Raw genomic sequence first — 13,317 nt, forward strand, 5'->3', positions numbered from 1 at the left:
ATGCCGAAGCCGACCCAGCCGCCGCCGCCGCTCCTGCTGCGCTCGGCCAGCGGCGGCAGCCGCCCCGGGGACAGCGAGCTGGGCCGGCAGTTCCGGGACTGGTGCCTGCGCACCTACGGCGACTCGGCCAAGACCAAGACGGTGACCCGGAGCAAGTACCAGCGCATCGCCGAGGTGCTGCAGGGGGGAGCCGGCGCGGGCGGCGGCGGCGGAGGAGAGAAAGGCAAGTTCCAGTTCTGGGTGCGCTCCAAGGGCTTCCGCCTGGGCAACGGCGCTCGGGAGCCGCCGGCCGCGGCGGCGAAGATGGGTCAAGTGGTGGTCTATGTGCCGGTGAAGACGGGAACGGTTAGTGCGCCCCAAGCCTGTCTGTGCGTCCGTCCATGTGCCGTGTCTGTGTTTCCCCGGGTGGGTGGGTGGGTGCCATGGGGGGGGGGGTCGGCACCGCAATGCCCCGGAGGGTGTGTGGGAAAGAGGGTGTGTTGGTGCCCCGGCCCAGCCTATCCCGCCACCCCCCCTGCCCTGTCCCGTCCCGTCCCGTCGCACCCTGTCCCGTGCCGCATGGCCAGGAGGGCGCGCCGGAGCCAGACAGATGCCCGCGCCTCCAGCCGCGCCCCCTCCCGCTGCCCTCCCCTCTCCCTTGGCACAGCAGGAGGTCATTTGGGGGTGGGAGCAAAGTGGGGGCGGCGGCGGCATGGCTGCGCTCTCGCATCTCCAGCGCTTTTCTCCACGGGGTCGGGACAGTCCCTGCTGCCAAGACCTCCCCCCCCTCTCTCTCCCTCCCTCCCCGCCCCGGGAGGTCATTTTTTTTGGGGGGGGGAGAGCGGAGACGCTGGGGAGGGGGAGGTGCCCCGCCTCCTCCTTCCACCCCCTCCCGCCTCCTCCAAATGTCCCACTTCCTCGAGCTCAGCAGGCGCCGGAGCGGGGCGGGGAGCGGGGTCGCCTTTGCGCGGGGCAGCCTCTCTCCCCGCGCCCCTCCCGGCCCAGCCAGCTGCAGCTTCAACCCCCCCTCCCACCACCTCCACCGCCTTCCTCGTGCCAACGGATTGGGGGCCAAATCGCCCCCTCCCCCGGGCAGGCGCGCGCGCGGAGAAGGGACCCCCAGCCAGCGCCTTCCCCGCTGGCCCCCTCCCGGCCGGGCGCCCCTCCACCTGCTCCCCCTCGACTGCCTTGTCCCGGGGAGGAGGAGAGGGAGTGGGGGGAGCCAGCCTTCCCCTCCCCTCCCCCTTTGCCCCCCGAGGGGAGGGGGCGGCCGGGGCTGCGCCGGGCAGGTTGCGTTGCGCTCGGGGGTCTCCGCCGCTTGCCGCCTGTCCCGCCGAGGCGCCCTCATTGTTCCGCGCCTGTCCGGCGGGCCCAGGACGCCGCGCCGCCCGCCCGCCCGGCCTCCGCACACCCCCTCGGCCTCGCCTCCGTCCCAGCAGGCTGCTGGCCCGGGAAGGCGCAGCCAGCCAGCCGAGCCGCCCCCCTGCCGCTCCCGCCCAGAGCCCGCATTGTTCCCTTGGCGAAGGCCGGGGCGCTTTCTCCAACCCCCCCCTCCAAATCGCACCCCCCAATTTAAACTTTCCGCCGGGGTGCGCGGACGGGGCGGGGCAGCCAGTAGCTGCCTCGTGCATTTGGACATTGGCGCCCGTCCCCTCCCTGGGCCGCCCCCGGCCCGTCCGCATCCATCCATCCCTCCATCCTCCCTCCCCCTGCTCAGCTGGCTGTGCCAGGGTGGGCTTGGGCACGCTGGGAAATAGAGGGGGCGCGCGCTCTCTTTCTCGCTCCCCCCCCAGCTCTCTCTCTCTCTCCAGCTCGCGTCTCTCCCCCCCCCCCACCCCGCCCCGGCGAGCCAGCCCGTCCCTTGCACCATCTGCCCAGGAGATTGGGCGCCTGGCAGACAATTGCTCGGAGGTGGCCTTGCTGGAAAAGTGGACTTCTGTGTGCGCGCCTGCCTGCCCCCCTCCCCTCCCCAAGCAAGGAGGCACCAGCTTAGCTCTGCTGCTGCTGCTGCTGAGCTCAAGGGCTGGCAGGGAGAATATTCTCCACGGGGAAGAAAAGTGTCTAGCAGAGGAGGAGGAGGAGGGATTACTTATTTATTTAATATTTCCCCCTCCTTCCTTCTCCAGCGCTGCTCCTCGCAGGCTTGCTGCTGCCATCAGGAGGGCACAGGAGGGGTTTTTCTTTTCCAGGCTGGGGGGAGGATGCCATGAGGGCAGCCCATCTGTGTGAAATGGGGCACGGCTTGCCTCCCATCTGGCCTCCCTGGTTATGGGGGGAGGAGGACGGCCATTCTCTTTCCCCTTGCCCCCCTTTAGGCAGAGAGCAATTTTTAGTGGATTTTAGTGCCGGAGCTAAATTTGGAGAGGTATTCTGACTCGAATGTTTCCAACACCCACTGAAAGTACCAGAAACCCAGCTTCTCTTTTCTGCCTTGTGCATCCTGCTTTTCTCAAATGATGTGCTTGTTTGGGGGCGCCCCACGGGGCCTGGGCTGCCTCCTTCCCCAGAGCTTTTGTGTTGTGAGTTCTCTCTCTCTCACACACACACACACACACCCTTAACCAGTCGCTGTGTGGTTTGGGACACCCTGGGCCCCCCAGAGTCTGCCTTGCACAGTAACAAGCAGAAGCCAGGGAAATCCTCTGTGTGTGTGTGTGTGTGTGTGGTGAGCCTCTGGGCCCAACACTTGCTTCCCTTTCCTGCGGGACCCACTGCACACCCCATGGCTTCTCCAAATCAACAAGCCACACCTTGGCCTCGTGAGGTTCAGGGGAGGGACCCAGCAAGCCCCAGTTCAGTCCCCAGAGATCGCAGCACCTGCCGGCAGTGGAACTGATGGCTGCTGGGGAAGAAGGGAGCCCAAAATGGCTCCAGCCCCTCTGCCATCTGCCTCAAACCCACCTGGCCAGTTTTTCTGCTGGCCACATGGCTCCCAACTCCCCCTCTCCCAATATTTGTGTGTCTCTTTTTGTTTGCTTTTGGTTTAGCCTTTACCTTAGTCAGTGGACCTGTAGCTATTTTTTTGCATGCAATTATAAAATAGTTTGCATGCGCAGAGGAAGTGCCATCTCTTGCCTGATGGGACTGTCCTGGGACAGACCAGGGCATGAGTAGGGAAAGTCAAGGAGTGCCCCCCCTCCATCATCCTCCCCAGTGTTAGAAATTAGCCAGGCACTTTTGGCAACTGGCAAGGGTCCAATTGCTACCATGGGGAAGTCTCTGGATGGTTGGCAGATGAACTCTCCATTTACCTGGGCCCTACAGCTTTCTGCAGCAGGTAAAGCAGAAGAGGTTATGTATTGCAATTATAGTCCACCTTTTCCTCCAAGAAGTACATGGTTCACCCCCGCTCCTCAGTTAACCCCTACAACAACCTTGCGAGGCAGGTTAAGAGGCTACGACCCAAGGTCACCCAGTGAGCTTCATAACTTAAATGGGGATTTGAACTCTGATCTTCCAGGTCCTAGTCCAACACTTGAACCACTTCTTTATTTTATTAAATTTGCATACCACCCTGTGCCCACAGGCCTCACACTACACCCCACTGGCTTCCCGGAGTACGTCTGCTATAGGGCAGCTCTGTGAATTAAGTAGGTAAATAAATATGGGGAAAGCAAACTGTCACTTAGAGAAGGAACGAAAATATTCTCCTTGAAGCTTGAATTTATTTTATTCTGGGTTGTTTTGTTTTATGTGCTAATGTGTTGTGAACCGCTTTGAGATTTTTATTCTTTAAGCTGTAAAGTGGTGTAGAACTGAAATGCATAATAATAATAATAATAATAATAATAATAATAATAATAATAATAATAATAATGTTCATTGCAAGGGGGGAAATAGTGCCTAGATGTTCTGTTGTGGCCACCGGAGCCTAGGTTTAAAGGTGCCATTTGGCGATTAGCTTATATACCTGAGTTTCTAACACCGTTCCTCCCTCTTAAACACTGGCGGGGGGGCGCATAGTTCCTGCATTCTCCTGCACAACCCCAAAGGGATGAAAAGTAGGGTTCTTGGCATAGACACTGTTTATTCCAGAGGAGGCTTGCATAGGAGGATGTCCCAGTTGTGGCCTAAGGGCTGGATCTGCCCCCTCCAACTCCAGCACCTTTAATGCCCCCCAAACTCCAGCCCCCCACCTCTGGCCCCTGTCCCCCAAAGCATGAAGCGGTCCAGAGGCTGTTTTCTGCCCTCCCAACCCTATGGCCATTTCCCTGCCTGGACTTCATGGGACCTGCACAAGACAGTCCTGGGAGGCAGTGCGTTTATCCTTTATGATAACACCCTTTGCGTGTCCGTGTTTGGAGAGGAGGTACTGTAGATTGACAAAGCCAACATTCGAGAAATGCGTGGAGCAGAGGGCCATGGATGGCTGTGCCCTGCCCTCTGAGTACCAGCTGGTGGAAACTGCAAGGGGGCAGAGTTGCTTTTGTTCCCAAACCTTCTTGTGGATTATTTTCCTTTGGGGTGTCCGGTTGGCTACAGTGGGAACCGGAGACTGGGCTAGACAGGACCCCTTTGGCCTGATATTGCATGCTCCTCTTATGATCTTACGTAATTCCGTTACTATTCCTTCCTTCCTTTTTTCTCCCCTTAAAAGGGCCACCCTCCCCATGGCTTGTGGGTGCTGCTGCTTTTGCAACGCCTCTCGCCTCCGCTTTTCCACCTGGGCCTGGAACTGGGGGGAAACGCAGGCAGGCAAACGCCTTTCCTTTGCAGTATATTCAATATTGCGCTTCTCTTCCTAGCCTTGGGTTTCTGACTAAGACGTCTGCCTCTTTCTCCCTGGCTGGGGAGGGGGGCGGCGGAGGCAGCATTCCTCGGTCAGCAGCGTCTCCTTACATCCTGTCCCATCCTCCTCTGCCAAAAATGTTCAGTGACCTTGCTGGGTGGTTGCCGTGGGGCGCCCCGCTCGCTGACCTGTTGCTCCAGCCTTTGCATTTGCCTTTTGCTCACTGGGGGGGGGGAGCAGGGAGTGAAGGGCGGAGGGGAGAGGAGAGGAGGCCCCGCCAGCTAGCCAGGGCAAAAAACCCGCTGCTACCGAGATGCTTCTAACTGGGGCAATTAGCTCTGCCAATTAGTAGGGCAAATGCTTCCCAGCCAGTTCCTCTCCTTCCCACCCCCTGCTCCACCACAGGGGCTTTTTGGAAGTGGGGGGGGCACATTCCCACTGTTGCCACTGCAGGTTGTGTGCTTGTGTTTGGAGGAGAAGCACTCTGCTCCCCAAAACGTCCTTGGCTTTTGCAGACAAAGGGTTTGGGAATCCAGGCGGGTTCGCTCAGCAGGGAGGAGACCCTCTGCGAAGTCCTGCTCAGTGTCTGCAGGTTGCCAGGGGGAGAAATCTGAAGTCCAAAGAGATAGCAGAGGAGCGGGAAAATGTGCAAGGGATCCCGGCGGCAGGGATAAGATCTCGCCTCCTCATGACAGCTCTGGCCTTGCTTGCGGGCAGAGAGGAGATTGTCCTGGGCTCTCAGGGCCTAACTTTCCCCTTGCCCTCCTCCCCAAGCCCGGCCCTAATCGGCTTCAGGTGGATTGGGACGCTGCTGCTTGCTGTCTGCTGTTACCGTCCCCCCCCCCCCTCCTGGCAGAGGGACGGAGGCACCAGATGGTGCCGTGCTTTTGGAGAGCCGAGGTGGGACAGGCGGCCAGGCCTGCGTCTGGCACTGGAAAACTCCCTGCATGTCAGTTTTCCGGGCGAAGGTCTTTCTTGTGTGAGAGCACCAGACAAAGGCCTGGGCTGGGCTGCGGGAGGCTTTGCTCTCCCCCCAGCCCCCCAGGGAGGGTGTGGGCTTGTAACTGGCGCAGAGAGGTCCACGGGAAGCCTCTGGGCCGTCCTGCAAACGCACCAGCCCCTCCCAGCCAGGGCTTGGCGTTGGCTGTGTGGCAAAAGGCCGCCTTCTCTTTCGGCCCCCTGTCCTTCCATTTAATCTTCCATTGGGGTTCCCTCATTGCAGGGGGGTTGAACTACATGACCTTTGGGGTGCCTGCCTGCTTTAGAGTTCTTTGAGCCTATGATTTATTGCAGGCATAGGCAAACTCCGGCCCTCCAGATGTTTGGGGACTACAATTCCCATCATCCGTGACTGCAGGTCCTGTTAGCTGGGGATGATGGGAATTGTAGTCCCAAACATCTGGAGGGCCCGAGTTTGCCTATTCCTGATTTACTGTTGTTAGCCGCTCTGAGCCTGGCTTCGACTGGAGAGGGTGGGATATAAATAAAATTGTATTTGTTGTTGTTGTTGTTGTTGTTACATCTATCTAGCGCCTTTTTATCTCCAGGCAATGGAGGTGGTTCTCATTTAACCCCCACAACAACCCTGAGAGGTAGGCTGGGCTTGGAGGCGGTGACCAGCAGCCAAGGTCACCCGGTGAGTTGGAACCCTGCTCTCCTGGGTCAGAGTTTGACACTGCGCCACACCTAGTTGTTTTTTGTTAATGGGGGTTCTCCGTGCCGTTTGGCCAGATCAATGCAGTACTTCAGCCGGCCGGCTCTCGTCTTCGTCTTGTCATGGTTACAGAACCCAGGCCAGCCCAGCGGGAGAGATTCGCATCTCTGGCCGGCTGCGGCACAGACTCTCAGGGTGAGTCAAAGCTGCGCTGCGAGATGCGCCTTGATTTACGACGGGCTTCGTGGACTTCAGGGCTTGAGAGTTCCTGTTGTTTGTTGCTGGCTCTGGTTTTCCTGCCTCCAGAGCTCTCTGTGGACGCCACGGAGGCTCAAGGGCTATTGATGGATACTCGCCAGGGTGGCTATGCCCTCTCGTCACAGGTGGAGTCAGCAATGCTTCTGCATGCCCGTTGCTGGAAAAGAAGAGGGAGGGAGAAAGGGGTCTTGTATTCGAATCCTGCTTGGGAGTTTCCCACAATAGGCATGAGGTTGGACACTGCGAGAACAGGGATGCTGGCTTCCGGCTTCCTATTAACATTTCGCCTCTTTATGTGTAAATCAAGTCCTTATATTCACTTTAATAATAATAATTATTATTATTATTTATACCCCACCCTCCCCAGCCATGACCAGGCTCAGGGTGGCTAACAACCAATAATAAAAACAAGTTGACTGAAATACAACTTAAAAAACAAGATTAAAAGACAACATTAAAATACATTAAAATGCATACCAGGAGAGGCAGTCCCGTAGGTACGAGGGTCCTAGGCAAAACATTTCAGCTCAAACCTACAAAGGTTTTCAAATGTTTACAATTTTATTTCATATAAAATATAAATTTGCTCCAGTCCTTTCGAAACAGTTCGTCGCGTCGGTTCCAGAGACGCTAAGAATTTAGTAAAGATGTTTGGAAGTCAGAAAGAGGGAGGGAAGGAAGTCGGTGCAATATTTAAGGTTATTGTTGTATGTAACAAATGTGATCGTGATAATTATGGAAAACTCAATAAAAATCAATTATATATATATATATATATAGAGAGAGAGAGAGAGAGAACAGGGATTCTGGGATGGATGGTCCACCGGCCTGATCCAGCGGGCTCTTCTTGGGTTCAGTGACAGCTGACGGATGGTCACCTGCCATGGATGCTCTAGTTGAGATTCCCACATTCCAGGGGGTTGGACTAGATGACCCTTGGGGTCCCTTCCAGCTCAATGATTCTGAAGATCCATTTTGGGGGCTGGAGAAGGGGAGACTATAAGTCAGTGGGGAGCTGCAAGAGTCCCTAAATTACGCACAGTCTGTGCCTCCAGGCACAGAGGCAGTCTATCTGGCAAAATCTAGGAGGCCCTCCTTCTGTTCTTCTGGGGGCTTGCTGCTTTCCCATGGTGGGTGCTGGGAGGACAGGGTAGCGGCCTGGTCCAGCAGGATCATATGGTGTCCTGGTGGAACTTCCAGTGCCAGAGGCAGTCTACCTCCCTTTGCAGGTTCTTAGGCTCTGGTTACATCCTTGGCGCTGTGGGTTAAACCATAGAGCCTAGGACTTGCTGATCAGAAGGTCGGCGGTTCGAATCCCTGCGACGGGGTGAGCTCCCGTTGCTCAGTCCCTGCTCCTGCCAACCTAGCAGTTCAAAAGCACATCAAAGTGCAAGTAGATAAATAGGTACCACTCCGGCGGGAAGGTAAATGACATTTCTGTGCACTGCTCTGGTTCTCCAGAAGCGGCTTAGTCATGCTGGCCACATGACCCGGAAGCTGTAGGCCGGCTCCCTCGGCCAATAAAGCGAGATGAGTGTCACAACCCCAGAGTCGGCCACGACTGGACCTAATGGTCCGGGGTCCCTTTACCTTTACCTACATCCTTAGAGAGCCTCCAGCGCCAGAGGCAGTCTACCATGCCTTGTAGGTTCTCAGGCTCCTTTTGCCATGCTGAACCCTATCAGTGGCTACTTTGCAGTGGGGTGTTTGCTGAGGCAAGGTGGGGTGTTCAGGGAGCTGGAATCCTCTCCCACCTGCCCTACAAACTGGACTTTAAAAAAGATAAGCTGCACGACTCTTTCCAGCAACAGGAGTAGCAGCTGAAGGCCCAAGGACAAATCTAGCCCATTGACAAAGATCTGCTGGGGTGGAATATGATATTCCAGTCCACATTAAGGCAAAGTGCAGGGATGTTATTTTGAGTCTTTTTTTTCAAAAAAATAAATAAATTCATTTTATAACACAAATAAAAAGCACAAACAGAAAAGACAAACAATACAAACAAATTCTTGTCATATCCTTATTTTTCTAAATATTGTTAAGTGGGCTTCCCCAAGTCCCACCTGTCTGATTTTCATTTTACTTGATCTTTAGCAGTTTACATATATCATAATTTCTAACCATCTTCCCCCCCCCCACTTACTTTAACCTTAAAAACCTCACATTTTATCACTTATAAAATACACTATCTTCTACTTCTAACCCTACCGCCTACATCCACTTCCAAAGCTATTCTAAGATTTAAATATTAACATATTTTTTCAAATATTCCTTAACTTCTTCCAATCTTCTTCCACCGTCTCTTCTCTCTGGTCTTGGAGTCTCCCGGTCAGTTTGGCAAGTTCCATATAGTCCATCATCTTCATCTGCCATTCTTTGATAGTTGGTAAATCTTGTTTCTTCCAATTCTTTGCTAGCAATATTCTTGCAGCTGTTGTGGCATACAGAAAAAAAGTAACATCCTTTTTGGGGATTTCACCCCCCACTATGCCAAGTAAAAAGGCTTCTGGTTTTTAAATAAATGTGTTTTTCAATTCACTTTTTTCAATTCATTATAAATCCTTTCCCAGAAGTATTTTACCTTGGGGCACGTCCACCACATGTGGTAAAAGGTCCCTTCTTTTTTACATTTCCATTGAGTCTTGCGGCTGTGCTGCTGTTTTCCGAAGCCATGCCTCTACTTGCGCTGCTCTCGCCGCCCCCATCAAAAAGCACCACAACTGTATTACCCTTTTCATGGAATCGTAGAGTCGTAAGGGCCCCCCAAAGGTCCTGTAGTCCACCCCCCCTGCAATTTCTGCAATGAGGTCACAAATGGCTGTGCTGTCAGGAGCGGATGGGAGATGCACTTCAGAACACCTGGGGGCAACACCAGGTTGGCAAAGGCGGATTTCGTGGATTAATTGCTCCAAAAATCAATGGCCCAGGCAACACACTTCTTAGAAGCAATTATAATTGCTTACAATGCAAGTACATGAAATCCATGGGCGGCAACCACCCTGGTTCTCTCACCCAGGAGACTACCTTTTCTGCTACGAAGCCTTGGAAGCTGCCTGAGAGATGCCAGACGAGCGTTGTCCATCTCGCCCAGCGTTTGCCAACCTGGTGCCCTCCAAATTTTGCACTACAACTGCCAGCAGCTCCAGCCAGCACAGATGGAGGATGCCAAGGTTAAACCTGAGACCTTCTACATGCCAGGCAGATGTTCTCCCATTGAGCAATAGTTCCTCCCCTGACATGTGCGTGCATCTGCTAAGGAACAAAGGAAAGAATGCTTGTTTCTTCCGGAGCCAGTGTATTATTCATATGCAAATATATGTAGATCCAATCAATCCAATTTGTTAAGATAATATTAATTGACCAAGATTTCTTTTCATCCTGTGACCTCCCTAGACTGACTCTCTGTCTTCTGCGCTTTTGTAGTTGTCCTGTAGGGTCTGGCGTCCTAAGAACTTTTCTCGTTTTTGAGAGATATCAAGTTCTTAGTCCTCATGGAAGCCGGCCTTTCCCAGCAAGTGCTCTCCAGGTTGCTCAATGGCCACACTGGCTAGGACTGATAAGAACTGGGAACTCAGGAGGGTACCAGGTTGCAGGAAGGCTGAACAGAGAGACGCTTTTGAGTGTTGGAAGATTGGGGACAGTTAAAATAAAGTCCTCCACGCAGTGCTTTGTTAAACTGTGGAACTCCCCGCCACAGTAATGGCCACCAACCTAGATGGCTTTAAAAGAGCATTAGATCCAGCAAGGTTTTCTTACGTTTGTATGTATTTATGCTGGCTGCGGTTGATGGGAGTTGTAGTCTCATCTGCAATATCACCTCACACCTTATATACCCAGCTGATCATTGCAGTCTGCAGGAGAGGGTGTTCTGCAATAGGTTTTGTAAGGAGAAATATATGAAATACTGCAAAGAAGAGAAAGAAGAGAGATATTAGTTATGAGATTTAAATGTAATAGTGAAAATAAGAAAAGTAAATTCAGTAAATAGATGGAGAAATTTTCAGATGTGATTGATGGAAGTCAAAAAAAATTGTGTAAAAGTATGTTTAATTATTGTTGAAAATAGGTTGAAAAACTAATAAAAAATTATTAAAAAGAAAAAAAGAGGAAAGTCTTCCGCCGCAGAGATGGCACCTTTCTAATATTCAAAAGGAGGGGATTTCCAAAAGTAGGGGCCATCACTGTAAAGACCCCGTACCTGTAGAAGGGATCTCCTGACAAAGATGGTATTTGTAGTCCTACTAGCATAGTTGATTACAGTTGCTCTTCAAATAATTCGTATATTTCTTCCAATCTTTTGTAAGTCTCTGGTCCCACAGGTTTTGAATCCTTCCTGTCATTTTATCCAATTCTGCGTAGTCCATTAATTTTGTCTGCCATTCTTCTTTCGTCGGAATTTCTTCTTGCTTCCATTTCTGAGCCAACAATACTCTTGCCACTGTTGTTGCGTATAAAAACAATTTTACATCCTGTCTATTAATATCCTCACCTATAATGCCAAGGACGTAAAAATGCTTCTGGTTTTTTTAGAAATGTATATTTCAACATCTTTTTCAACTCATTATATATCATTTCCCAAAAGTTTTTTTTTACTTTAGAAGACTTTCCTCTTTCAACAAGCCGTTAAAGTTGAGGTATTTCCAGGACTGCATCTGCATTGGAATAATTTTTGAGAAGTTTATAATTCCAATTTTAATTTAAATTATCCCTTCTTGCCATTCTGAGCTCCTTTGTCAGGGAGGTTTAAACAGAATACTGGAAATAGAATAAATAGCAAGTGGCTCCGAGTGTCTGGAAGGCACAGGGTTGGTGAAGTCTTCCCTGGTGTAAGGGGCGAGAAATGGATCTCGCCTTTCATAGAGTTGGAAGGGGGACCCCAAAGGTCATCTAATCCAGCCCCCTGCAATGCCATTTGGGGGCTTGAACTCATGGGATCAAGAGTCTCATGCTGTCTTGGCTGAGTCATCCTAGTCGGAATAACTCTGGGCATTATTTGGCTCCCGTCTGCAAAGTGGGAATGATAAACTTTGGCTTACCTTACAAGGTTCCTTTTGGAATGGGAGACCAAAGATGAAGAAGTAAAATCAGTATTTAATTTTATTTTTATGTTTTTAATGTTATGTTATTAATAACCTTTTCTGTTGAGAGATAGCAAAGCAGGGGAAAATAGAAACAAACCAGAAAAACCAGTTGGGGGAATTCTTGGAGGGGAGGGAGGGAGGAATATATAGGAAACGTTAAGAATTTGAGATGCATGTAATGAATGAAAATGAAAAATGAATATTTTTTTTATTAAACAAAGGTTCTTGCAAGCATTGCCTAGATCAGGGGTTGGCAACCTGCGGCCCATGGGCCACAAGCGGGCCAAGGGGGTCGTTTAAGTGGCCCCCGAGCCGCCCACTGGGTGAGTTCCCGTGCGCTGCGCTAAACAGGTGCAGTGCGGAGCGGGGACTCACTTCCGCGGCGCCGGAAATCGCTTCTGCGCAGACGCGATCTGGTCCACGGAGCGATCTCCGCTGGAGCAAACCAGCCCAGGCGAGGTAAACCTCGCCAACCCCTGGCCTAGATAATGTGCACAAAGCGGTTTCAGCATTTCAGAAGTCTGTCAGGTGTTTCTTCAGCCTTCTCTCGTGGTTCCTGTGTCTGCCCCGTCCCTCTCTTGAGACAAGAGCCCCGCATGGAAGGCGAACTCCCATGTGTCCGGGAGAGAGATCGAGAGAGATCTTCGCTGTGCTATTTTTGCAATTAGCTCGGTAGAAGCCACACTGGCAGGGTGGGTGGACTGAAGGAGATAAAATGGCCTTTCCTTGATTATTTGCACGTAAGAGCTGACATGACAGAAGCCTGTGAAATTATGCATGACGTGGGGATAGCATGAGAACTTGTGAACGTCCAGGAAAGCTGAATGTTGGAAGAGTGTCTGGAGGCGGTTGGAGGATGGATGGTGGATAACAGATTGAGGTTGAATCCTGACAAAAGAGAAGTGCTGTTTTGGGGGGACAGGAGGCGGGCAGGTGTGGAGGACTCCCTAATCCTGAATGGGGTAACTGTGCCCCTGAAGGACCAGGTGCGCAACCTGGGAGTCATTCTGGACTCACAGCTGTCCATGGAGGCACAGGTCAATTCTGTGTCCAGGGCAGCTGTTAGCCAGCTTCACCTGGTACGCAGGCTGAGACCCTCCCTGCCCGCAGACTGTCTCGCCACAGTGGTGCATGCTCTAGTTATCTCCCGCTTGGACTACTGCAATGCGCTCCACGTGGGGCTACCTTTGAAGGTGACCCGGAAACTACAACTAATCTAGAATGCGGCAGCTAGACTGGTGACTGGGGGCGGCCGCCGAGACCATATAACACCGGTCTTGAAAGACCTAAATTGGCTCCCAGTACGTTTCTGAGCACAATTCAAAGTGTTGGTGCTGACCTTTAAAACTCTAAACGGCCTCGGCCCAGTATACCTGAAGGAGCGTCTCCACCCCCATCATTCTGCCCAGATGCTGAGGTCCAGCTCCGAGGGCCTTCTGGCAGTTCCCTCCTTGCAAGAAGCAAAGCTACAGGGAACCAGGCAGAGGGCCTTCTCGGTGGTGGCGCCCGCCCTGTGGAACGCCCTCCCATCAGATGTCAAAGTGATAAACAACTACCTGACATTCAGAAGACATCTTAAGGCAGCCCTGTTTAGGGAAGTTTTTAATGTGTGACAT

The 13,317-nt window shown here is 52.4% G+C and overlaps 1 protein-coding gene across 2 annotated transcripts in view; it reads left to right on the forward strand.

Moving 5' to 3' along the window:
- Positions 1–13,317, forward strand: part of NOL4L (nucleolar protein 4 like) — a gene marked incomplete at its 5' end in the record, with an annotated part of 135,521 nt that continues 122,204 nt past the window's right edge. For both annotated transcript variants that reach the window (XM_081196172.1, XM_081196173.1), the window contains one exon: positions 1–345. In XM_081196172.1, coding sequence (XP_081052298.1) covers positions 1–345 — 345 coding nt within the window. The remainder of the gene's footprint in view (positions 346–13,317) is intronic.

The sequence above is a fragment of the Podarcis bocagei genome (genome assembly GCF_964188305.1).
Source record: "Podarcis bocagei genome assembly, chromosome: 5".
Lineage (NCBI taxonomy): Eukaryota > Metazoa > Chordata > Lepidosauria > Squamata > Lacertidae > Podarcis > Podarcis bocagei.